At 48.7% G+C, this 24,975-nt stretch overlaps 1 protein-coding gene across 2 annotated transcripts; it reads right to left on the bottom strand.

Annotated features, from left to right (window-relative positions):
• Nucleotides 1–1,709: 1,709 nt before the first annotated feature.
• Nucleotides 1,710–24,774, bottom strand: HPF1 (histone PARylation factor 1). Of its 2 annotated transcripts, none has more exons than XM_082625246.1 (8): nt 24,666–24,774; nt 21,479–21,638; nt 19,336–19,525; nt 18,139–18,237; nt 11,271–11,421; nt 6,697–6,784; nt 3,613–3,785; nt 1,710–1,961 (listed from the first exon to the last, which is right to left on the bottom strand). In XM_082625246.1, exons 1-8 carry the CDS (start codon nt 24,711–24,713, stop codon nt 1,830–1,832), a joined length of 1,041 nt encoding a protein of 346 aa, XP_082481372.1. In that variant the 5' UTR covers nt 24,714–24,774; the 3' UTR covers nt 1,710–1,829. The 2 variants fall into 2 exon arrangements, with proteins under 2 accessions (XP_082481372.1, XP_082481373.1); XM_082625247.1 differs by having other exon boundaries at nt 1,710–1,891.
• Between the last annotated feature and the right edge of the window lie 201 nt (nt 24,775–24,975).

Raw genomic sequence — 24,975 nt, 5'->3', positions numbered from 1 at the left:
CCAAATGGTAACTGCCACGTGCCTGGCACTCCTGTCCAAATCCTGTCTTGGCTCCAGTATACCCAGCTTTCTGAAGATTTGCACTCAGGTTTGTGTAAGGTATGGATGAAAAGCTGAATTTTTTTGTCCCCTTTCATTTATCCCTTCGTAGGAAATCCTGTTGTAATCCGCATTACTGATCACAAGAAGGCAAATTTTAAAAACTCACATTTGAGATTGTTGGATCAACAAATAGCAAGTTTAAGGGAACCTAGGATTTCTAGCTGAGCAAACCGTTTTAGTGGAAGACACTTGAGTTTCGTAATCAGTATTTTAGATAAATGTGTTGTTAGTAACTATTTCTAAATACTGCCACCGTACTGACAAGCACTCTAGAAAGAAATCTGTGGGAAAAAGCTCAAGAGCTTCTTAAAAGGTTGTTATTTAAGACCAAATGTGATCTGGTTTTTTCCGAATCAAAGCACGTGTGGGCTGGTTGTTACTGTCACGTTTTAACACACAGCAGGTCAGTGTTCAGATGGGCCCAGGTGGCCGCAGGCAGGGTGTCACGTAAGGGAACTCCGTCCGTTCTTAGAACGGGAGCCCTGCTGTCAGGACGAGGACGTTCCTGGACGGGAGTGAAAGGGAGGGACAGGCGCCAGCAGCTGAGTCTTAACTGCCCACAGCGGGAGGATGGCTGCGCACGTGGGCTGCAGCAGAGGGGACTAGTGGCCCCAGAGGTCAGGGCTCCCCAACTTCTGGGCATCTCACCAGGCAGTTCCCCAGACCGTGCTAGCGTGGGTTCCCTGGGCGCTGAGTGTGGGCCACGGTGGTTAACAGATACGCGTATGTCCAAGGGTTGGCGCTACTGAGGGGCCTGAAAGCCCACAGCCTCACCAGGGGCACCTGATCCTGCCCATCTCCTCGCCCTCTGCCATGAAGAGCCCGGGTCTCAGGTGGGTTCTAAGGAGGCGGCTGACCCAGTTAACTCTGCAGAGTTCTGCGGGCAGGTCCAGTCAGGCCTGCAAGATGGGGGGTGAGCCAGGTGACCTGCGGCTTTCCCACCTTGAACCTCACAAGGGAAACCTCATTAAGGGGCCCTTTGGCCCAATCCACAGTTTGCTGTTATTTTGTGTTTCACTGTGAGCTCTGAGGTTTTAAGGTGAAGGACGTTCTGTCAGGTTGAAGAAGGATCTGGAGCTGGTCGAACACAGCTACCCACAGACTGTACTGGAAACCCAATGGAAAACTTGAATGGCACCCTGACTGCATACTGTGTCGACACCCTAACGCTGTGTCGATTGTCAGGTACAGACAGAGCCCGAGGGGCGCTGCTGCAAAGAATAAACCTAACGGAGCGAGTGGACGCTCGTGGGGTGAGGCCCGCGTGCCTGCAGCTGCTGTTCAGATGCGGCTGTGGAGGATCCGGGGTGGGTCCTGAGTCTGCTCCCCTGTGCCCTCCCTGCTGCCCAGGAGCCCAGTGCTTACAGCTGAAGCTTTTGTCACCTCAAGTCCCAGAAACACATTCCTCGCTGCCTATGTGTTAAACGCTGAAGCAGGACTCACTCCCGGGAGGGGAGGACCACGTGCTCGTCCACAGGTGTCAGGCGTGACATCCTATGACATCGGAGAGGACCACGGCGGCTACATCCCCTCTTCACACGTGATGAGGGCATCACCACGCAGATGATCTGACTGCACGTGAAAGAAAGAAAACCGGCCACGAGAGCTTCAGAAAAGTTTTTAGCAAATGTTTCCGTCCATTTATTTTCTGTACCCCTTAAAAACAAAACATCCCGTTTCATACTGAAGCTCTGAAATACTGTACGCCCGAGAGCGGCACCTCCCACTCATGCTGCAAGCTGGTCCACGTCCTCTCTGCTTCTGTCTGCCAGGTGAGCTTCAATAATTTCTGCAAAGAGATTCCTCTTCAACAGATTATACGCAAGAGGTAAAAGCTGGCCAGCAACTTTATGAAAATACTGAAAAACAAAAGATGACATTAGCCAGAGGACGCAGCAGGTAATATACTGGAAAAAGCAGTTGCTAACAAAGCCCGCTCCCCACACGCTGGGTTTCAGCCAGCGTCTGCATGACCAGTGAGTTCTGAGACAGCGCCTGGCACCGTCCCTGGGGCATCGTGCAGCTGTTCAGGACGAAGGGCACTTCTTGAAGGAAACTCCAGAAAACCAAGTAAACACTGCAAGCGTCCTTATTCCCTCAGATACAGTTTATTCACCCCCTTTGGCCCCCAGTACGCTCAAATGCCTTTTCCTTCTCGTCGGCGTGTCCCCACCGCTTAAGACTTCGGTCACCATTTCTGTTAGCTGGCACCGTCAGAACACGGAGCTGAATGTGAGTCTTCACGTCGCACTGAAGGCTCCCCCGTGTCTTCAGTTCCTTCTCTCCCCACGCCCCGTGTCAGCCTCCACCCCTGAAATCGCTGCCTCCGTCTGTCAAGGGCCCAGACTCGCTCCGAGGACAAGGGAGGGCACCGCCGTTAGCGCCTGCTGCCGGCTCCACCGTCCCTTCTCCGATGCTGCTGGATTCTCAAGACAACCGAGTTTCTGTGAAGCTGGTCAAGAGCTATTCTGATCGGTCACTGACTCTCTTTGCTGTTAACCACTCTGATTGTTTTTACTGCTAACAGACAGCCCCTACGCGAGAAAGAGTCCCCAAAACAGACTCCCCGACAGTGGTGTCAGCCTGACCCAGCAACTGTCGATCAGAAACGCAAATGCTCAGGCCCCCGCGGGAAGGGAACTCGGTGAGGCCCAGGGGGACTGGGGGGGTCGGGGGCGCGCCAGCCTGTGGGGAACAAGCCCCCGGGGCACCCTGACGCTGGCGGGGCGCTGCTCCAGCCCCGCAGTGTCCCCAGGTGACCCTGCACTCCACAGCCTGCACAGTCAGCTTCTGGGGTAAAGGCTGATGCAGGAGCCACCTGCCCGTGTGGCCCTGAGCACCCGGGGCGCTTTCTGTGCCGCGGGTGACACGGTAGGTGAAGGGAGAATTAGGTGGTCTCCACAGCGGGCAGACGGCCTGGGAGGGCCCCAGGTGGCGCGGAGGTGCGGGGAGCACGGCCCACGCTCCCATGGCTACTCCTGGGGAGACGGGACGCAGGCCGGGGCCCCCACTCCGCCCGCCTGCCCGACCCCCCCGCCAGCCGCGGCTCAGCGGCCTCCTGCAGCTGCCTCGTACGTTTCTCCTACGTGACGAGCAGGGAGTTCATGGTAAAACAGCAACTCCTCTACGTTAAAGAATTTCCAGCATGTTTACAGACACCATTGACTCTTCATCCAGGAATTCAGGCACAAGAACAAACCCCCCAAGGAAAGTGAGGGGGAGCCAGGAAGGCGTGTCCACCCCCGAGTGAAGGCACAGCCGTGCACGTGGCTAGTAAGTCACTTGGGCAGAACATCCGGGTCATTCACCTCGGCCGGAGTACAAGAGGAACTTCAAACAAAAAGTATGCTCACAACATCTGCTTAAAAATCATTTCAAAATGTTCATTTTGAAATTCAAGCTGAATCCATACCCTGCGCGCTGGACTTGCGGACAGCAAAGAGCGGGTGTGTGTGGGCGGGGGGGCGCAGGGGATGCAGGGGAGGGAGGGGGCGGGGTGTGCTCACTCACGTGGGAACCGTGGCAGAAGAGGTCCATCCCGAGCTCCAGCCCCATCCCATAATCGCACTCATCATTAGCAAACTGCACGTAAGTCATCATTTCCTGAACAGGAGCAAAAGCTTTGAGTCTCTCAGCATCACTGGGGGCCTCCACGATGGTCTTGCAGATTCTCCTGAGACTGGCTGGAAGGTCAAGGACACGAGGTTACCTGTTACCACCACGCGCAGACGGTAACCTGGGTGTTTCCTCATGACTGTCCTAGTGCAACGGGCGCCTCCTTGGTTGGCAGTGTATTTTACAACGGCCATGGTTTTTCTACTTAAGATTCAAGCATAAAAACGGCTTACTTAACAAAAAAGACTTCTTGTATTAGCACAGTGGGACCTAGCTGCAATCAGGAATCACACCAGCTTCCAGAGATTTTCCCTGGGCTAGTCCAGGGTCCACAGACTATGGCCAAACCTGACCCACCTGTTTCCAACTGCCCTCAAGCTAAGAGTGTTTTCCCATGTTTAAATGGTTGGAAAAAAAAAAAAACAATATGGAGAACAAGGGATTAAAAAAAATCCAGACAGACAGTAAAGTCTGCTCTTTTTGCCCCCTCCTACCTTACTTAAAACAAAAGCCAGAAAAAGACATACGAGAGACAAGAAATCATTGTAGAATTAAACCTTTACCAGTACTTTTACCAAAGTGGGGGAAAGAAGTGCAGCTACGGCCAAAGTGTAACCCGAGGTGAGAACAGAGAAAACCGGTAACATTTATCTAAATAAAAACGAGGGCTTCAACATCTCTATCTGACTTGGAACGTTGCTCTCCCTGCTTTCGGACGCCAGGGTGCGTCAGCTCCCGCGAGGCACGTGAGAAGGCAGGCAGGCACCGGACGATGCCTCGTTAGACTTCCTTTCTGACAACCTGGGAAAATCCGAGAATGCGGACGAGCTGCCCTCACTCGGAGCAACAGACACGCTCCTGGACACGGGGCGGCCGTGCCGGCGGGGACGGGGGTCGTCACGACGGGAACAGCCCCGCCTGGAGCTCGCGGTGCCGCGTTTCTCGCAGGAGGGCCTGACGTTGCACACTCCGCTGACACCAACCACACACGCAGGCTGACCACGCGGTGAGCGTCTGCCAGGGCCTGACCTCGGAGCGCGCGCGCCAGCCTGCGCGTGAGCTCACGGGCTGCGCTCCGGCCCCGCCCCGCGGCAGGCAGTGCTGCGCTGGACAGACCGCAGTGACGCGTTTCCTGGAGGACAGACATGTTCTGCCACCGGCAACTGCAGCGCGTCGCCTCCGAACCCAAACGCGAGACCGTGCGAGCGCCTCCACGGCCACTGCGCTTCAGTGCCTCTGCTCTGACCCCCGGCGCACGGCCGCGGGGCCGCGGGCTGCAGCTCAGGGGAGTCAGGCCGCCGGCTCGGCGACCACGCCACACTCAGTCACGTCTCAGGTCCCCGCCTCCCGGACGTGAGAGTAAGAGCCGCGCCGAGGCCTGGGCGAGGACTGAGTGGACGCCGTGTACACGTCCCCGACAGCGTCAACCACCACACGATCCAGTGCCCAATAAGTGCCTCCCCCGGGCCGCGTCACAGTGTTCCGTGTCGAGAGCCTCGGGGGAGGCTGGGCAGGAGCACACCTCCTGCGACCCGCTGGGCGCTGGCACCGTCCACAGCCCACCAGCCACTCACACCTCCCGGCCAACACACCAGTGAGATACTACATCCTGAACTATGTCTGCCCCCACTTCTCATTCAGAACTAATCAAACCGCGGGAGGATCTAATGCCAGGACGTTAGAAAAAAGGACAAGTAGCTAAAAGTGACCTTGGACATAAAACCCAGAACCCCAACCAGGGGAGGTAACGGTTTACTCCAGGGCACCGCGATCGCTGTGACAAATGCCCTCAGTCTCCCCGACAGGACGGTAGAGCAGCTGCTAAAGCTCGGGGTGGACTGGCTCACAGGGAGGCGGCAGAGACCAGGGTTTGCCCCCCGCCCCCGGGACAGAGACCCTCCCGCCTCCGGCCTCAGGGGGCGGTCCGGGAGGGCCCGGCAGTGCAGCGGACGTGCAGCACGTCCACCTTGGCACCTCACCAAAGCAGAAATGTGGAGGTAATGTTAAGCTATCTAACTTAGCCCGACAGATCCGAAACAGTATCGTTTCCACACACGGGCAATGTAGGAAAAACTTAACGCTGCTGCAGTCTTTACATGCAAGAGAGGTAAAACCAAGCCAGACGACAAGTTCAGCCCCTCCACCGCGGGGCCCACGTGCAGTAATGCTTTTCCCTGGGCGTCCTCCAGGCGGAGGGCAGCTGAGGCCACAGGTCTTTTCTGAACAAGGGAGGGCCTGCGTTTTACGTGCTGCGCAGGAGCGCCTCTAATTCCCTCTTGCTGTGGGCCCCTCGCCCCGCTGACCCCCAGGGAGCAGGGTGATGAGAAGGTGGTGCCCTCGGGGTGCTCAAGTAAAGGGGGGTGGGCACGGGGAGCTGAGAAGCGATCTTCGTCCTCTTTTCAACGTGGCAATAAGTAGATTTTGTGTCGTTTTTATACTTACAGATGAAGTAACTCAGCACTGGCTTCTAAAAGCTCAACAGACTTACAAACAGATGAAAGACTGTTCACAAAGCACTATACAAACACGTGTTGTCTCACTAATGACTACATTGTACGTTGTTGGCTACGATGTCAATGGCTCTGAAATAGTTCAGAAAAAGTCACCTAGACCAGAGGTTCACATTCTTTAAACTTGTAAAAATACTCTGTTTTGAGCGCTATCAGGCAAGCAGTGTGCTAAGCACTTACATGCTCAGATACACCCCAAACACCCCTACGGATGGTATTCACCATTACTACCCGCGTGGCGGGTAAAGAAGACCACGGTTCCGGGTAGTTCAATAACTTGCTGAGGCTACACAGCGGCAAACCCAGCTTCAGTTCAGGCCTCACTGACCGTAGAGCCTGAGTCCTTCTGCACTAAGGGGAGGTGACTGTCCCCCACATGGCACATGTCCTCACCTACTTCTCAACATAAGGAAACCTTTCTCCACATACATTAACGCACACGCACATGTTCACGTGAGAAATACGTTACCATCCGTTTCAGGGAGCTCTCTGTATCCCACATCATTTTTATCTACTGGGACAACCAAGCCTGCCCCATGAAAGGTCTTTGTCACGACCTGAATAAAAGGAAAAAACAAAACAAAAAAACAAAATTTAGTCACCGTAAATAGATGAAAACAGGGGGAAAAAACCCCCAAAACAAAGCACACACACAAACCCTCAAGACTTCTGCCAAAATGCAACATTCAATGTCCTTTTATTTCAGTAAATTTGGACCCCAGGGCACAAGTTTAATATTATTTCTTTCCTTTAAAATTAGCTAGAAGTCAAGCACTTGAAGTAAGTACGACAGTGAAACAGCCAGCTTTCATTAGCTGTGTCAGCTGTCTGAGTCTGCGCTGTGCGTCCCACTACAGGAAGCAGGGCACGGTGTCAGTTCCATCCACGGCCATGGGATCTTCTAGGCAGAGAGCCTGCGGGACTGGGCCCTGAAGGAGAAGGGATGGTTTTCGTCAGCAGGAAGACGTGGAAGGCAGAACTCCTTTCCACCTTATGAAATTCAGGTCCCCCATTCCTACCTAGAAAATTCAGGCTCGTCAGCAAACTTCCCCAAAGTAGGGCAGCTTCTAGTGTTGTGGTGCCCCTCGTGGAGGCAAATAACATAAACCGGTGAGCTTCTCTTAAGTGTTAATTTTCAAAGACAAACAGAGGTCCAAACACAACCACCATCATAACCCTTCCAGTCTGCGTTTTTCTCTTACACTAGTGGCATTCTTCTTAGGTCTTTCCTGAACAAAACATCTGCTTCCAGTATCTCTCTGCAGTCCAGTGACATTCCTGAGGGAAGGACGCTCTCAGTTTTAAGGTCCTCGCCCCCAAGTCTCTGTACCAGCTCTCCACCCTCTCGCTGCTTTCACTGTCTTTCATTAAGCAACACAGGGGACAGGTTATTCCAAACAAGTCCCAAGACAACTGCTCACCCCTTGGGAAAAAACAAATGAAGTCACAGTTATGTTGTATCTTACTCCTGATACCAAAATAACTTGCAGTTGGATTTTAGGATTAAATGTAAAAATAAAACCATAAAACTACTAGAAGAAAAGGCAAATATTTTATATGATTTTGGGTTGGAGAAGGAAAAGACTTATAGACTTGACTACATTAAAAAAAAAAAAAATCAGACTTCCCTGGTGGTGCAGTGGTTAAGAATCCGCCTCCCAATGCAGGGGACACGGGTTCGAGCCCCGATCTGGGAAGATCCCACATGCCGCAGAGCAACTAAGCCTGTGTGCCACAACTACTGAGCCTACGCTCTAGAGCCCATGAGCCACAACCCCTGAGCTCACATGCTGCAACTACCGAAGCCCGCGTGCCTAGAGCCTGTGCTCCGCAACAAGAGAAGCCACCACAATGAAGAGTAGCCCCCGTTCACCGCAACTAGAGAAAGCCCGCGTGCCGTAACAAAGACCCAATGCAGCCAAAGGTTAAAAAAATTAACAAAAAAATCAAGTAAAAACCAAGAACAAAATTAACACAAATTAAATGATGAAAAATATCTGCAATATATATATAACAATAAAGTTAATAAAGATGAATGTCTTTAAACTATAAAGCAAGTCTTACAAATAATGGAAAAGACTTAACACCCTAAGGAAAACACAAGTAATTCTAACCTGATGGAAAAACGGGCAAAGTTCAAGCAGTTCACAGAAGAAATATAAATGGCCAGTGGAGAAATGAAAACGACTTAATGTCCTTTACAATCAAAGAAATGCTGATGAAAACAATGGTAGATCATTTTATACATTTCAGGATGGAAAGACCAAAGGGATTAGTAAGACCAGCACCGGCGAGGACCCAGGGAAAGGGGCGCACAGCCCCTGCAGGTGGGGTGCAAAGGAGTCCAACTCCTGGGGGGGAGTTCTGCATACAAACACACACACACAATTTTCTTTATACCTGTATAAATTTTTAAAAAAAACCACTTTGGACCTGGCAATACTACATCTAGGAATTTCTTCTAAGGAAATAATCAGGTAAGTGTGCAAATGAAGGTGTGAACCGTTATTTATGGCAGGCTGTCTGCACGTGTGGAGTTTTCATCACCCTAAACTCTGAACATAAACACAGCGCCCTTACGAGGCAGACCTGCCATGCAGCACATGGTGTGATGACCACAACGCGTTCACAAAGCAGTGCTGACGATGAACGCAAAAGGGAACAGTGATGGCACGGCTGTGACACCCAACAAAATCCATGCCATGTACGTATTTTCACTGATGAGAAATTGTACTAATTGTCCATAAAGAGGTATCAGTTGTTAGTAGAGCATCAGAATCCTAACTGTATTACGAAGAATCAGATTACCAGTTTAGGAAAACCCTGCCCAAGGGTGGGTGATGTCGTGAGGCATCAGAACCAGAGGTGGATAGAATGATGGACCCTCATTTTACAGCGACATTAACTCCATGTCGATTTTGAAAGTGACATCTGGGTACTGGAAGAGGTGAAGTGGCACACAGCCAGCTAGTCAGACAGGGTGAACGGAATGCCAGCTGTGAAAGGTGTGAGTTTGGGTCTCAGGCCTGTCATGTAAAATTCTGCACAAGCAGCAAAGCCTCTGCAGACCCACTGCGCTTGCCTGTCAGTCGCAGGGTGGAGTGAGCAGCTCACAAGGACTTCTGGCCAAAGCACTGTAAGGCACGGCTGGTATCAACACACAGATTGTTAGTGTGCCGTGCAGGGCTCCATTATCCTAGAATGCACGTGCTACTTTCACACACGTGAGGACCAAGTCACTAACTCACATATATTAGTGGAGCTGAGTTGAAAAAATCAGGACTAAAAAAATATTTATTCCCTGAAGATCTCACAATAACAATAAAAGAATAAGCTTAGAGAAGGATCTGGAAGCATTATTACCACATGTTGTCTTTGGGAAGATAAAATCATGGTTGTATTAGAAGTTCTTTTTTTCTCTGAATTTGTGTTTACCAGCAATTTTTGTAAGAAAAACAAATACTAAAAAGAAACCTCATGGGGGGAGGGGGCCAGGACAAACATTCCTATGAAACTTAATCTAATAAGTTTAGATTAAGGCTCAGATTACATTAGACTCCTATCTAATTTACAGTTATGGGGAAGAATTAATGAAGTCTCATCTGAAATTACTGTTGATGACAGAATGTGCTGCTGGCAGCTGTTCTGCTCAGAGCAGCTTAGTCTTTAGTCAAGACAAATTAGGACAAATACGTCACAACGGGGTGAGAAATGCTCACCTTCCTACACTATAAGGTGGGAGAGGCTCCCTGTGAAAACCAGAAAGGTGAAATGGCAATATGAAATCTTAGAGCAACTGAAAAATGCCCCATTGCAAGGAGTTTCATTCAAATGAACAACATTTTTAGAAACTGCTTCTGATCTCAAGAACTAAAGAAAGAGTTGATAGGACTGCGATTCAGGGACTGTAACTAATCAGAACATCACCCCTGCAGCCGAGTCAAGATCAGAAGAAGCACTGAAGTAGGATTTTCAATAACTAAGTAAGCTGACGTACTTGGCTGCCAGCACTAGTTGATTCCGGGTTATTTGGCCTAGGACGCTCAGATGAAGCAGCACACGCAGGAGACGCTGCTGAGAGGCTGGCTGCCCCGACCCCGGTGACGAACGCCCTCCTTCCCCAGGGTTATTAGGACAGACTCCTACACGATTCTCATTTACCCCAGGGCAGAATTCTTCTAGCTTCTCTATTAACATACTCTGACAATTATAAGTGAAAAACCCAAAGGATCCAAAATCCAGAAGTATTTGCTGTTTACAAGACCACTCACACTGCAGGCGCCAAGGGAAGCGCTGGTTGGTGGGCTCCATAAGGCAAAGGAGAGGGGCCTCCTCATGCACCATTTCCTGGAGAAGTTTACACACCTCAGTACACACGGCTCCCAAACGCCAACTGCCTGAGGGGCTATAACTATAAGGCACTGTAAGGCAGACCTTTACACATCTACCCCCAAAACAGCTGGCACGAAATCAACAGACCTTAGCCATTGAAAAAAGAAATTCAAGCAAATATTATGCACAAAGCCGCTTTCACTCTTCTACAGGAGAAACTGGTAAATCAAGATCCACGAGTGAGAAGGCCTGGCTGAGCTGTGCACCCGCGGCAAGGGCACTGTGTCACGTGACCCAGCCTGGCCGCCCACCTGCAGGACCTCCCGGGCCAGATCCTGGACAGCCTCCGCGGGAGCCCCACGAGGGCAGCGTCCAGCTCTCTACAGGACAGGGCAGCGAGAGATGGGGAGAAGGTGCAGGTGGGAAGCAGTGGAGAGAGGAAAACCCGCCATTAAACCAGCAAAAGCAGGGGCTTCCCTGGTGGCGCAGTGGTTGAGAGTCCGCCTGCCGATGCAGGGGACACGGGTTCGTGCCCCGGTCCGGGAGGATCCCATATGCCGCGGAGCGGCTGGGCCCGTAAACCATGACCACTGAGCCTGCGCGTCCGGAGCCTGTGCTCCGCAACGGGAGAGGCCACAACAGTGAGAGGCCCGCGTACCGCAAAAAAAAAAAACAGCAAAAGCGTCAGAGACGAACAGATGTGAATCATACTTCCTTATCTCTCTGTTTCATCTTCACGGTTCTCTGTTCCAGTGAAAACCCCAGTTCTCTGGCTGCTTCTGTGAGTTTCTCATCTATGGTTTTCAAGAGACTAGTTTTCTTTTTATCTGTTACTTCTTTAAGTTTTTTCGTCAAAAATAATCTGAAAAAGAAGTAAAAGCCCTCATTAGTACACAGGCCACTGTGCTAAGCACACAGACCTTGGGAAGTTACGGGGAGCCGAGTTACAGACATCAAACTCCATGCGAGGGAAAGACCGCAGAACCACCACCAGAGCCCCCAGAATCCCGAGCAGGTTCTTCAAGCAAGAGAAAAGCACTATTAATAAACAGCTGCCAGTCACAGAAACAGCAAACAAGATTTGTCTGTATTATCTCTGTAATGTCTACAATAAAGACATAGGGTATTACCAAAATGAGGTTAAGCCAAGTTCCTGTCACATCGCTTGATGCTAAGATCGGCGTACCGCCTTGGAGAAGTCTGACGTAACAGAAGAAAAGAGTGGAGACACCAAAAAGGATTTTCTACTTTTAAAGAGCCAGAGGACGTTTAGAATACTTAAGCATCAGCAGATTCTTTTCAATGTTACTTTCAAATCTGCATTAAGATAAATTTAAAAAATATAAAAGGAAAGCAAAACTATTCTATAAGCTGATACGAAAGCACAACCTAAAAGTCCATTGTGCTTTCTTATCAGCTTATTGTGCTTTCGTACAATGTGTTGATGACACATTCTGTCATCAACAGTAATTTCTTAAAAAAAAAGCAGTTTCTAAAAAAAATAAAATATTTTTATCTAATAAAAATGTTTAAAAAATATTTTTTAAAGGTATGTGAATAGTACAATATATTATTGCCAGTTACGGAAATAATTTTATGTTAAGAATGCTGCAGAGGGTGTGGAGAAAAGGGAACCCTCTTACACTGCTGGTGGGAATGCAAACTGGTACAGCCACTATGGAGAACAGCATGGAGGTTCCTTTAAAAACTAAAATTAGGGTTACCAGATGATCCGGCAATCCCACTCCTGGGCATATGCCTGGAGAAAACCCTATTTCGAAAAGCTACATGCACCCTTATGTTCACTGCAGCACTATTTACAATAGCCAGGACACGGAAGCAACCCAAAAGTCCACTGACACAGGAATGGATAAAGAATATTACTCAGCTATAAAAGAACGAAATAATGCCATTTGCAGCACATGGATGGACCTAGAGATTGTCATACTGAGTGAACTAAGTCAGATAGAGAAAGACAAATATCATATATCACTTATATGTGGAATCTAAAAAAAAGGGTACAAATGAACCTATCTACAAAACAGAAATAGTTACAGATGTAGAAAACAAACATGGTTACCAGAGGGTAAGGGGGAGGGATAAGTTGGGAAATTGGGACTGACATCTACACACGACCACATACAAAATAGGTAACTAGTAAGGCCCTACTGTCTAGCACAGGGAACTCTACTCAGTACTCTGTAATGGCCTGTATGGGAAAAGAATCTAAAAAGGAGTGGATACATGTATATGTAGAACTGATTCACTTTGCTGTGCACCTGAAACTAACACAACACTGTAAATCAACTAGACTCCAAAAAAAAAAAAAAGACTTTTGCCATCAGAGCAAGAGCGAAAGGAAGAGCTGGACACAGTGCCCAGCTGGACACAGTTGGCCCCCTTCCTGCAGCCACTACCAGGCTGCCAGGAGGAAACCCGCTCCTGCCCACCACTAACATTCAGCAGTTTGCTATGGGCTGGGCGCTGTGGGTGCTATTCCGATCCCCATTTTACAGATCAGGAAACTGAGGCACAGAGGATAACCAACTTACCCAAGCTGACAGAATCAGTGTGCGTGGATTAAAGTGCCACAGAAGCCAAGACCACCAAAACCACGGTCTCATGATTACAGCACAGCGTCACAGTAATCAAGAGGCTCTGTCTACAACGACCATACAAAGCACACCGGCGACGCCAGGGCCCCGGGCTGCTGTCCTCACTGTGCTGTTCTCTGTCCACAGCACCCTTCCTCCCGGGAGGCTGTTGCCTTCATCAGGCCCACGGGAAACACCCTCTCAGAAGACGTCCACGTCTCCTGACGGCCCTCGGTACTGGTCTTCTCATCCTTACCACATTATAGGACCACTTCCGTTCCAGTTTATTAAGCTTTTGTCTCTCAGCTTCAAACCTACAATCCAATACTCTGCTGCAATGTGCACACAGAAACAGCCAGAACATTCTGTGCTGTCCCATTAAACCTAGTGGGAGACTGTGAACCTTGAGTGAGTCCTGCAGCGGTCATGCAGAAAACACTGGTTCACTAAGTTATGCAGATGTCCCAAAGAGTGACCCTTTTCACTGTATCTGATTTACTACATCCTATCACAATATGAAAAAACCACATTCATTAATAGTACCACCAACCTCGTTAGCGAAGCCTTCAGGAAGTGAGAAGCTGTCAAGCTCACAAGGGTGGTTACAACTCTCCCCAATTCTCATGTTTGCTTTTGAAATCTTAAATTTTAACACTGGCAACACAGTCAGTTGTTTCCATCGGTTCGTTTGAGACGCCGGCCAAACACTCACGTCAGAGTAACCAGTGTCTGCCAGTCCCTCTCTTCAGCAAAGTGGAAAAAGCTGAGCTCACAACTCGGCCTCACAAGACCTTTTTCCGCGAGACAAACCCTAAGTGTGCAGAAGGGCCTTTTCCGTACCTCCCCTCCCGTCACACAGGACGTTAAGAAGACACGTGCCCAGCGGCAGGGATCTGATCCGCCTTCACTGTGTCATCACGGGCCTCCGTAGTGACACCCGCGTCACATCCCAGCTGTGATAGCCCACGGTCCACTGCCCACCAGGTCCACCGCGCCGACCCCGTCGAGGCTCCAGCAGGGCTTACCCGCCTCCGCCTTTGTGCTGTTGGTGTGAGAACGACACCCTGTCATCACCCAGAGTTTGCAGCTCACAGGCCTCCTGGGAAGTGGGCAGGCACCCCTGGGGGCCACACCCCACTGTTTGATAGCTGCTGTTCAGTTAATGGTTTTAAACGTGACTACACGTCAGAACCTCCTGGGTTCCTGGTTGAAAGTACCCAGTACAGCAACGTAGGGTGGCAGAGAATGCTGGGGGGTGCAGATAAGAGGAAAAGAGACTATTTAGCAGCGCGTCTCGACCCAAGAGCCGATACCCTGCCTGCACGTACTCTTGTACTAGGCACCAAGTGTTTTAAATGGTTTTCGGGCCCGTACAAAGGAAGCATTCATTAAATGTGCGTTAAAATGAATGTTCATTCACTTGAAATGAATTTTTTAAACTTAAGAATTAAAATTATAGACATACAGGTATGAGATCTCTAAGTATATCTACACTTAGATACACCTGAAACATCTTTTTTTTTTTTTTTCTTTTCCTTTGCGTTACACGGGCCTCTCACCGCTGTGGCCCCTCCCGTTGCGGAGCACAGGCTCCGGACGCGCAGGCTCAGCGGCCATGGCTCACGGGCCCAGCCGCTCCGCGGCATGTGGGATCCTCCCAGACCGGGGCACGAACCCGCGTACCCTGCATCGGCAGGCGGACTCTCAACCACTGCGCCACCAGGGAAGCCCTGGAACATGTATTTTTAAAGAACGTTCCCGAGTCCTGCTCTAGACATGCTGAAGTGAATGAAGCTGAGGTGAAGCTCTTAACTACGAGCCCGGGAGGCTTCCGTGTGTAGTCAGGTTTGAAACCATTAACTAAACAGCAGTGGTCAAATAGTGGTCTGTGGACCCCAAGGACCCCTGAGACCTTTTAGGAGGTTTTTGAGGTCCAAACTATTGCTACAATTATTTTAGGGAAAAGAACAGAAAAGAAAATCATTCCTAATTTTGTTGTCCAAAGATAAGTATTTTAAAACTTTCAATCTATCTAGATTTCTCTCCATGTGCATTAGAGGATGTGAAAAGGGAACCAACCGTTCCACACTGCTCTGTTATTTGACCTCTTCACATAATGTATCAACTCCTTCCCAAAACAACAGATCAATATCCTGGTGTTACACTTTATGGACATTTTCTCTTTAGTTACCTAATTTTCTCTAACTGCTGGATATGTATGTTTTTTCTAATTTTTCCTTTTTATAAATAGTCTGAAATATACAGATATTTGTGTGTACCCATCCAAAATAGTAACTAAGCCCACGTGCCACAACTACTGAGCCTGCATGCCACAACTACTGATAAATAGCTAGATAAATAGCTAGAAATGGAATTGCTGATTTAAGGTATAGCATATTAGCTGGCAATGTTCATTATCTGTTAAGAAATCTTTGAAAAAATATTTAAACAACCTTATTCCAACTGCTTTCCACAAACATCTTACCAATTAACACATGTCAGAAAGGTTTCTTATACCCTAACCATCCTTGGGTATTACCATTCTTTAATCTTTACTCATCTTTGCTAGCTGAAATTTGCATTTCTTTGGCTACTATTAAATCTTACACAAAGAGAACTAGTTTCCCTGGGCATAAAAATAATTTGTGTATAACAATCGGTCTGCCTTAAAAGACATTACTGAGGCTGATATAGAAATTGTTTTGATTAGCTGATTTAAGTAAAGTCTCAAAAAAAAAAAGAATACTATATATACTGTAACACTTGAAAGGTATAATAAGCTTTTAACCTTTATGTTTGAGATAAATTATTGGAGGTGCAAAACATTTTTTGTGTGAAATAGCATTAGGTACTGAAATATACTCACTTGCTGGTCTTCACCTAAGTTATAAATCTATCACCAATGTATTTTTGTTTTCTATTTCCTTTTCTGTGTTCTCCAGTAAGCTAAAAAAATACCAGAACGATCTTGCATTATTTTCGATAACAACTGTATCTTTCTCCTTTTTTTTGGTAAGACCACTAGGACTAATGAAAACTTAGTTGTTTTTGCTGTCAGAGTGTTTGTGGAATGATTCACCGAGCATCTACAAGGCAGGTGCTGTGCACAAGAAAAAGCCTCTGCCCTCATGAACTTACATGTTAGTGCAAGAGACAGACAATAAGGACATAACTATAGTTGTTTCCAATAAAGACAGCACCAATTTAAATTCAACAATTAATCTGAAGGATGTAAAGAACTATAAATTATAAACAGCAAGCAATGTTTTCTATAAATTTCAGAGTTATCAGAAGAGAAAAAAGAGCCTTTCTGGGACATCTCCCACGCCCTTTAGATACACTGGTATGCACACAGCAGCCCAGCAGGTGCACTGATCAACTTAGTTTTCTGTTTACTGCAAATTTGTGCTATAAAATCACAGGGAATGAAAGTCTTTTAAAAAGTAGGGTAGGGACTTCCCTGGTGGCACAGCAGTTAAGAATCCGCCTGACAGTGCAGGGGACATGGGTTCGAGCCCTGGTCCGGGAAGATCCCACGTGCCGCGTAGCAACTAAGCCCACGTGCCACAACTATTGAGCCTGCATGCCACAACTACTGAGCCTGTGCTCTAGAGCCCACAAGCCACAACTACTTAAGCCCGTGTGCCACAACTACTTAAGCCCGTGTGCCACAACTACTGAAGCCTGCGTACCACACCTACTGAAGTCCACACGCCACAACTACTGAAGCCCACATGCCACAACTAATGAGCCTATGCTCTAGAGCCCGTGCGCCACAACTACTGAGCCTGTGCTCTAGAGTCTGTGAGCCACAACTACTGAAGCCTGCATGCCACTACTACTAAAGTCCACACACCACAACTACTGAGCCTGTGCTCTAGAGCCCGAGAGCCACAACTACTGAAGCCCACGTGCCACAACTACTGAACCTGCGCTCTAGAGCCCGTGAGCCACAACTACTGAGCCCACGTGCCACAACTACTGAGCCTGCACTCTAGAGCCCGCGAGCCACAACTACGGAAGCCCGCATGCCACAACTACTGAGCCTGCACTCTAGAGCCCGTGCTCCGCAACAAGAGAAGCCACCGCAGTGAAGAGTAGCCCCTGCTTGACACAACTAGAGAAAGCCTGCATGCAGCAAGAAGACCCAATGCAGCCAAAAACAAATAAATAAATCAAGTAATTTAAAAAAAGAAATAGGGTAAAAAGGTCACACAAAACATGGTCTACTTATTTTGCTCAAGGTGATGAAGGTGCTTTCTTCATTTTATTAGAGTGTCCACGGCCCATCTGCTGTGGCAGCTCCGGATGGTGTCTGTGTCCGTGGGCGGCTCCCTGGCTGGGCTCTGAGCCGCCCCGGTGCTGCCGCACCACCCGCCCTGCGCTTCAGCTCGTGTTCCGGGTGGGGCCAATGCCCCACCCAGCTGCAGACGTGGGGCCCTGACCTCGGCGGGTGGAGGTCCAGCTCCGGCCCCACCCGCACGCAGAGGTCTCAGCCTCCCGGGTGGAGGGGCGGCGGGCAGGGGCCCCCTCTCACCGGCGCAGGTCCTGCCAGACCACGCGGTCCCGCAGCACTCGTGTGGCCGCAGCTGGCACTCCGGCTCCCCGGCGGCCGGCCCCCTGCGATGTGCCGACCGTGGCTTCACCGCACTCAACCTTCCGTCTCAACCACATACCACGGGTTCTCGGAACGAACTCTTCAAGACTGTTTGACCTAAGATGCCTAAAAAATCTTTTGAGTTTGCCATGGGACAGACAAGGTCAAGATTAAGTAATATTTTCATTAAATAGTTAGTTATAAAAGAGGTCTGTTGTTTGGCGAAAAGTTGAAGTGTGGATAAGATGCCTGCAAAAGTCACGTAAATGATCTCCAGGTATCTAATAATTTTTGGTTACCTCATTTCCCCTCAGAGACGGGCTGATACAGTACAAAAATTGTAAATCAATATAAATAGGAGACATACTGAAATAAAACATTTTCTTACTTGACTGCAGCAAACACATTATCTCCATTTTGAACAATTATACAATTTTTCTTTGCTTCATTTGTACCAACAAATACAGGAAGTTCGTCAGGAGAATCCCTGTTTAAGCAAAAGATATTAAAAATTTAGCTGCCCATAATTTGTATTATCAGCAAAGCAGAATTTTAGGTCTATAAACAACAAATTATATCTGCATGTTTCAAAAAATTGCCAATGGATTTGCCAGGTTTAAGCTCTAGTTTTCTTATGAATAACTAGGACAAATCTTATTTATATAACGAATCTAAAATTAAGATTCTTAGGACCTAGTTACATTTATACCTGAATGCAAAGAAAGAGGGAATAAAGCTTGTCAAAAGGAGGTGAAATTATACACTATCATCTCTACCCCAGTTTAACAGTCCGTGAAAAAAAGAAAGGTGGACAAACCAAAAGAAACAGGCCAGAAAGGATCATAAAACATTGGCAGCGGAAGGAGCCGGTTCACATCTATAACAAATCCCTTTACTCTACGACTGAGGGGACCGATGGAGATGAGGCGACTGGGCCGAGGTCCTGGTGAGGCGGCGGGAGGCCAGCAGACCCAGGTGCCCCGGCTCCCAGCCCCGCGCGTCCACGGCTCCCTGGCTCCCCCGCACCCCTTCTCCACGTCCTCTTCTCCTGGCCTTGCTGTCAGTGCCAGCGCTGCTCCAAGCGGAGGAGCCACCCCCGACCCCCACTTCTAACAGTCTACGCTTCCTGCATGTATCAGTTAACCTTCCGAACATTCCCGTTAGGCGTGTCTGATGATCACAGGACAGGAAACTGAGTCACAGAAAGTCACTGGCACAGGGTCAGCCAGGTAATAAGGAGGAGGACCAGCCTGCCTCCAAAGCGCGTTCTTAATTCTATGGCCCCTGGAAGCACAAGGCCAACTTAAGTCACAGCAGCTGCTCTAAATGACCTTTCCTAGGCTAAAAGAGCTTTTCTGAACTCAAAAGGAAAAAAACACTTTATAACTACAGAGGAAAAGCTGGAGAGGTTTAGCCTAACGAGCTCACCCCTCCCAGGGGAGGTTAGCAGGTTAAAAGGGCAGACAGCCTGCGTACCCACCAGGAGAGGGTACATATCCCTCACGTGGGGTGAGGCCAGTGAACATCTGCTTACACTCGTTACAGGGACGGTAGCTGTATTTTAGGAGAAGAAAAGACCCTTTACCTGAAATACCCCATGTGGAACTCAGTTTTACAATCTCCAATAATAATGGTCTGGAACTCAGGAGGATCATAGTAAAATCTCCAGTGAAGGTTAAAATTCAGGCTTGCTGACTTTTTCTTCATTTTATGTTTTCCGGCAAGGATATCGTAAGGACCCACTAATCGAAGTCCGAGGCTTGCAGAAAGTGAATCTATAAATTAAATATGTTTATTTAGACAGTGTCTTTCTGGAGGCAGACAGAAAATACTGCATTTCATTCAGAAAATATTTCTAAGCAGTTGTCTTAAAAAAGAGCTTCTAAAGAAAAAGAAAGAAGTCTTTAGTTACACGTGAAGATGTTAGTTGTAAATACTCAGTGGAAAAGAAATCAGAGCAATGAAGATGTGGCACTTACGTTTAGGATTCCCTCTTACCTTTACCACTGATGACATTTCAAACATTCCTGCTGTTTCTTATTTTGGCCAAAACAAGACTGCTTTGTGTTCCTATGCACTGCAAACCTTTACCTTGTCTCATTACTACGTTGCTGTCGGCCTCAAATATTTGTAGCACCTCCAGACCAAGGGAGAGGCGACAGACAGCACACGAGGACGAACAATTTAACTAAAAAGGTGTTTAATGTAAGTATTTCCTTCCCCTTCCCTGCACCTCAGCTAATTATCACTCTCGACTCGTTGCCTCCTTGACCATCCATCCGGCTCACCCTAATCCTGGATGAGCCCACCTTCTTTCTCCACCCACAGATCAGTCATCAAGTCTGTTCAAATGTACACGTTTACAGCATCAGATGGGCCTTCGTGCTTCTCTAAGAGGGAGGCAAGCACTTCAGGCAGGACCTGGATATGCAAGGAGGTGAGGATGGAGAGAGGAAGAAAATTCTTGGAGGAGGAAACAATGTGGAAAACAAGCATGGGGGCAGTTTAATTTCCCCCCTATATAGACAGATATAAATATATAGATAAAGGGAGATCATGCTGCTTTGTAGTGTTTTTTTGTTCTTCATCCTGTCCTCATTTAAATCTTCTGAATAGTTTCTCAGGCTATTAAACGTTTCTTTAATATGTCTACCATTGCTAGGCATTTACTGTTTCTTTTTTATTCTAAACGCTGCTTCAGTGAATATCTCTGCTAACACGTTTGTACACATCCATGAGTACTTTCAGAGAAGGTGCTGCACGGTTGCAGTGTTTTGATATACTGCCAAAATTCAGATAGCTCCCAGTATACATTTTCGTCAGCAGTCTCTGGGACTGCTTCCCCCCACCTCACGTGAAGACATTTAAACAGTACAAAAGGGTAACAATGAAAAGTAACTGTTACCACATTATCGGTTTTTAGTGTTACCTTTTCAGAGAGAGTCTACGCACGTGGGAGGAGTGTGTGTGTGTGTGTGTGTGTGTGTGTGTGTGTGTGCGCGCGTGTGTGTGTGTGTGTGTTCTTGACCTCAAAATACTAAGCACACTCTCCTTTTTTCTTTTGAAATACTCCAGGAGTCTACGCACATGGGAGGTGTGTGTGTGTGTGTGTGTGTGTGTGTGTGTGTGTGTGTTCTTGACCTCAAAATACTAAGCACACTCTCCTTTTTTCTTTTGAAATACTCCAGGAGTCTACGCACATGGGAGGTGTGTGTGTGTGTGTGTGTGTGTGTGTGTGTGTGTGCGCGCGTGTGTGTGTGTGTGTTCGTTCTTGACCTCAAAATACTAAGCACACTCTCCTTTTTTCTTCTGAAATACTCCAGGCATGATACTTTGTCATCGCTTAAACATCTGCCTGATTCTTCTAACACTACGGAAGTCCACTGAAAGGTGGGTAACTGCTGAGCACTTAAGCCATTTTCTGCTTTTTGTCTCAGCGTCGTTTAACGTAGTTGGGCCTCACCTAACCCTTAAGACACGGTCCTAGGAGCAGCACTGCTAAGCCGCACTAAAAGCCCTGGAACACACAGAAGCATGCGCTTGTTTTCCTTCAAACTCTCATCAAAGCATGCTGTGCAATGATGTACCTTTGCTAGTATAACATTTTATTTCTCATTTGAAACATCTTTGGAAAAGTTCCTTTTCCATGAACTGTTTAGATCCTGGCTCCAGCTTCCTACTGTCTTTTCCACTGGCAGAAGCCAGAGAAAGATTCTGGAGCAACTCACCAGCTGGCTGTTCAGGATCAAGTCCTTCACAGAACCTCCAGAAGTGATAGAAGTCTTCAGGCAGAGAAAGCCCGTAATGACTTTCTGCCTCTGTTCGAAGGTCGCTGGGCACGTCGGCTTGACCGCACTTACCCTTCTTCTTGGCGACTGCTTTTTCACCCTGAAAATCCGCACACAAAACTGTGTTTCTCCCAAAGCAATTTCAGCAACTTGGACTGCTTAATAATACTGCTCATTTTTGTTCACCCCAACTCTACGAGTTTCCTTTAAAACTCTATAAATGGTATTTGAGTAAAATCTGGGGATTCTTTTGGGTGAGGAAAAAAAGAACAGTTTATAATATATAGGTGTCAAGAGGGACACACACAGCAACTCTTTAAACATATTTCCCTAAGATAATGGAAACGCAGAAAATAAAAAACCAAAAAGTATAAAAGAAAAGGTAAACAGCAGGAAAAGAGGAATAAGAAAATGGCAGGTTTTGCCCTGTTTTGGTAAACAGGTGTCATCGTGCCTTTCGTTTAAACAGATTCAGTGCCCACACCAGAAGCAAATTGCCAGAAATAAGTGGATGCAAGGGGATTTACCAGTTAAAACAATGATTTCAGAAAAGGTCGTTTAAGGCCAGACTAGGTTATAAAACTCAGCTCCAGCGGCTCTGCAGTATAGGTTCACCCTGTAAGTATGCTAGGCTTCAGAATGCTTATTACATCTGAGACCTATTCCCACTAGAATAAAACGCGTGGTGGGAGGGGACGCATCTTCAGTCTCGGGAGCGGCCGTGAGTGTTGTTCTTTCCGGGCACCTGGATCCTTTCCTTCCTGTCCAGCTATCAGGACATCAGTGCTGCCCAACCCGGAGGTATTCTGCCCCCAAGGGGACACGGTTAGCAGTTTCTGGAGACCTTTTCGGTTGTACAAACTTGGTGGGGGGTGCTGCTGGCGTTCAGTGGGGAGAGGCCAGGGATGCTGCTAAACAGCCTACAGCGCACAGGAGAGGCCCCTTAACAAACACCTATCTGGCCCAGATGTCCACAGGGGTCACGACTGAGAAATTCTAACCTGATGTTTCTCATATTCACATTCTCCAGCAGGCTCAAGTTTATTGATGTTATTTTGGGTATCGTTCAAAGTCTGCAAAGTGTATTTATGAACCAGATGACATATACAAGAATGTTCTTGATGGCATTGTTTTACGAGTGGAAAACAGGACAAATGAAAATGCCTGTTGACAGAATGGTTACAGGACTTTCAAGCGATGGAATATTACGCTTAGTGCAAAGGAAATAGAGCCACACACAGTATGGATCAATCTTAATAATATAATGCTGAATGAAGAAAAACGTCCCAGAAGATTATATGCAGCATGATAGCCTTTTTATGAAGTTCAAAAAATACTGTTCAGGCATCAACTCATGGGTGATAAAGCCATAAAAAGAAGACAGAGGAAAACAAACAGTTCAGGATCGTAGCTACACCGAATGGGGTCGACAGGAAGGAGTTAGGCAGACAGGACAGGTGAGCAACATGAAGATGGAGCGCCACGGTCAGCCTTTCAGTGCTTGACCTGGGCATCAGCCTCACAGGTGTCTGTCGTATTATTAAACAAATCAGGTAAAACAGGACCATGACCAAGAGTAACAGTGTATCACGCCAAGGATTATAACATGTCTATATGAGGTCATAAAAAATTAAATTGAACAAGAAGGCTGTTCAAATATGGATCCAAAAACCGATGGTGATAATAGCAAACAGTAATAAATATAACAGTAAAAACAGTAAGTAATAGCTACTTGTTATGCACTTACTATGGTGCCAAGCCACTGTGCTAAACTCCTTCTATGGATTAACTCATTTAGTCCTCAGAAATTCCTTATGAGCTAGATTCTGTTATCCACATTCTACAGACAAGGAAACTGAGGTTAGCTGACTTCCCCTGGGTCCCTAACTAGAAAGTGGGAGAACAGGCATTTAACCCCAGGTGGGCTGGCCCCCCAGCAGATCCAACCACTTCATGCTGTCTCTTCAGCTGCAAACACACAACGGCAGGAGCATGTCAAGTCCTGACCCAGCCTCCCCTCTGTGTGTATGCCCGCCTTCGGTGAGACTTCCAAAGACTGGCTCAAACTTAAGACGTTAGAAAGAAGAGCCTTAAATCTACCTTGCCGAAAGGCAGTGTTGCATAATGGTTAAGCTGCCCGGGTTGATTCTTGACTTTTCCCATTTCCAGCTCTGTCGCCTTGAGCAAGTTACCTAACCTCTCTGTGCCGTTCTCTCATCTACGAAAAAAGGCCTGTGTGGTACCTCTATCACAGGGTTGTTACACGGAATAAATTATTTGTAAACATACACACACAGTACTAGCACAGAATACATAAACGCTGGCTACTGCCGTTGGCCGTAGTCTCTGTGGACGCATCGTAGTTTCTGATGCTTTATTTCTAAGACTAACACTCTGTCAAAGAAGTTCACTGCCCTTTCAGAGGGAGCAAAGGGTGTTTTCAGCTCTGCCTGAGCTCACACGCTGGCTGCATCCCCAAATCCCTAATAACTAGAGTTTAGGACGGCTGTGCCCTTCAGGGGCTGCCCTTATCCTTAACCCTTCCGCTCCTGGGGAGCGGGGCCGGGGTAAAGAACGCCCAGAACGCGGCCCTCCTGCACCGTCTCTCCCCATCCAGCTGACAGCGCAGCCAGAGGGAGTTTCGGAAACCTCTACTTCTTTCCTGCTTGACTCCCTGCCGCTCTTGCAGTGGAGACAGAACTTGTGAGGTCGCAGGAAAGCCTGAGCCGACGCCCCTCCGTAGTCAGCGCCCCTCCGTCCCCATCCCGGCCTCCCCGCGGCCGAGCTCGGCGCTGCGCCCGGCCACCCCTCCGCCGCGTCTCCCGCCTTCGGGGACGCCCTCCTTCCGGGGCGTCCGCGGTTCTTTCTACACTCGGCGGGGCCGGCCGGCCGGACCAGAGGGTTGGGGGAGCGTGCTGTGGGGGGACCGGGCTGAGTCAACCCGCCCCCCCGGGAGAGGGCTCCTGACTGCGCCAACCCGGCCCCAGGGGAACCCCGAGATGTAACCCGCCCCGGGCCCGCCCCCGGGAGACGCAGGAACGCGAGGCGCCGCTCTCCGCTCCGGCTGGGGGCAAACGCGCCGCGCCGCCCTCAGTCCCGCCACCACCCTTGGACCTCCGCGCGGTACCTGCGGCCCCTCCGCGCCGGGCCTGCGCTTCCCGCCGCCGCCCACCATCCTGTAGCCGCTGCAAGAAGCCCGTCCCGCCGAGAAACCGTGCGCCGCCGACTGCTTCCGGTTCAAGGGCGACCAATCACCTCTCCGCGCCCCGGCGCACACAAATATAGGGAAGGCCCCGCCCCCACAACCGAGCGCGCGGCCGAGGCCCCGCCCACCCGGCCAGCCTGGCAGGTGTTCCCTTCGTACGCCCGTGCGCGTCCCGCGGGCTGAGCCGCCTGAGCTTCTCCGGGGGCACAGGGACCCCGGCCCAGACTCGGAC

The sequence above is a fragment of the Mesoplodon mirus genome (assembly GCF_964341445.2).
Source record: "Mesoplodon mirus genome assembly, chromosome: 1".
Lineage (NCBI taxonomy): Eukaryota > Metazoa > Chordata > Mammalia > Artiodactyla > Ziphiidae > Mesoplodon > Mesoplodon mirus.
This window is presented reverse-complemented; position numbering and strand designations above follow the sequence as displayed.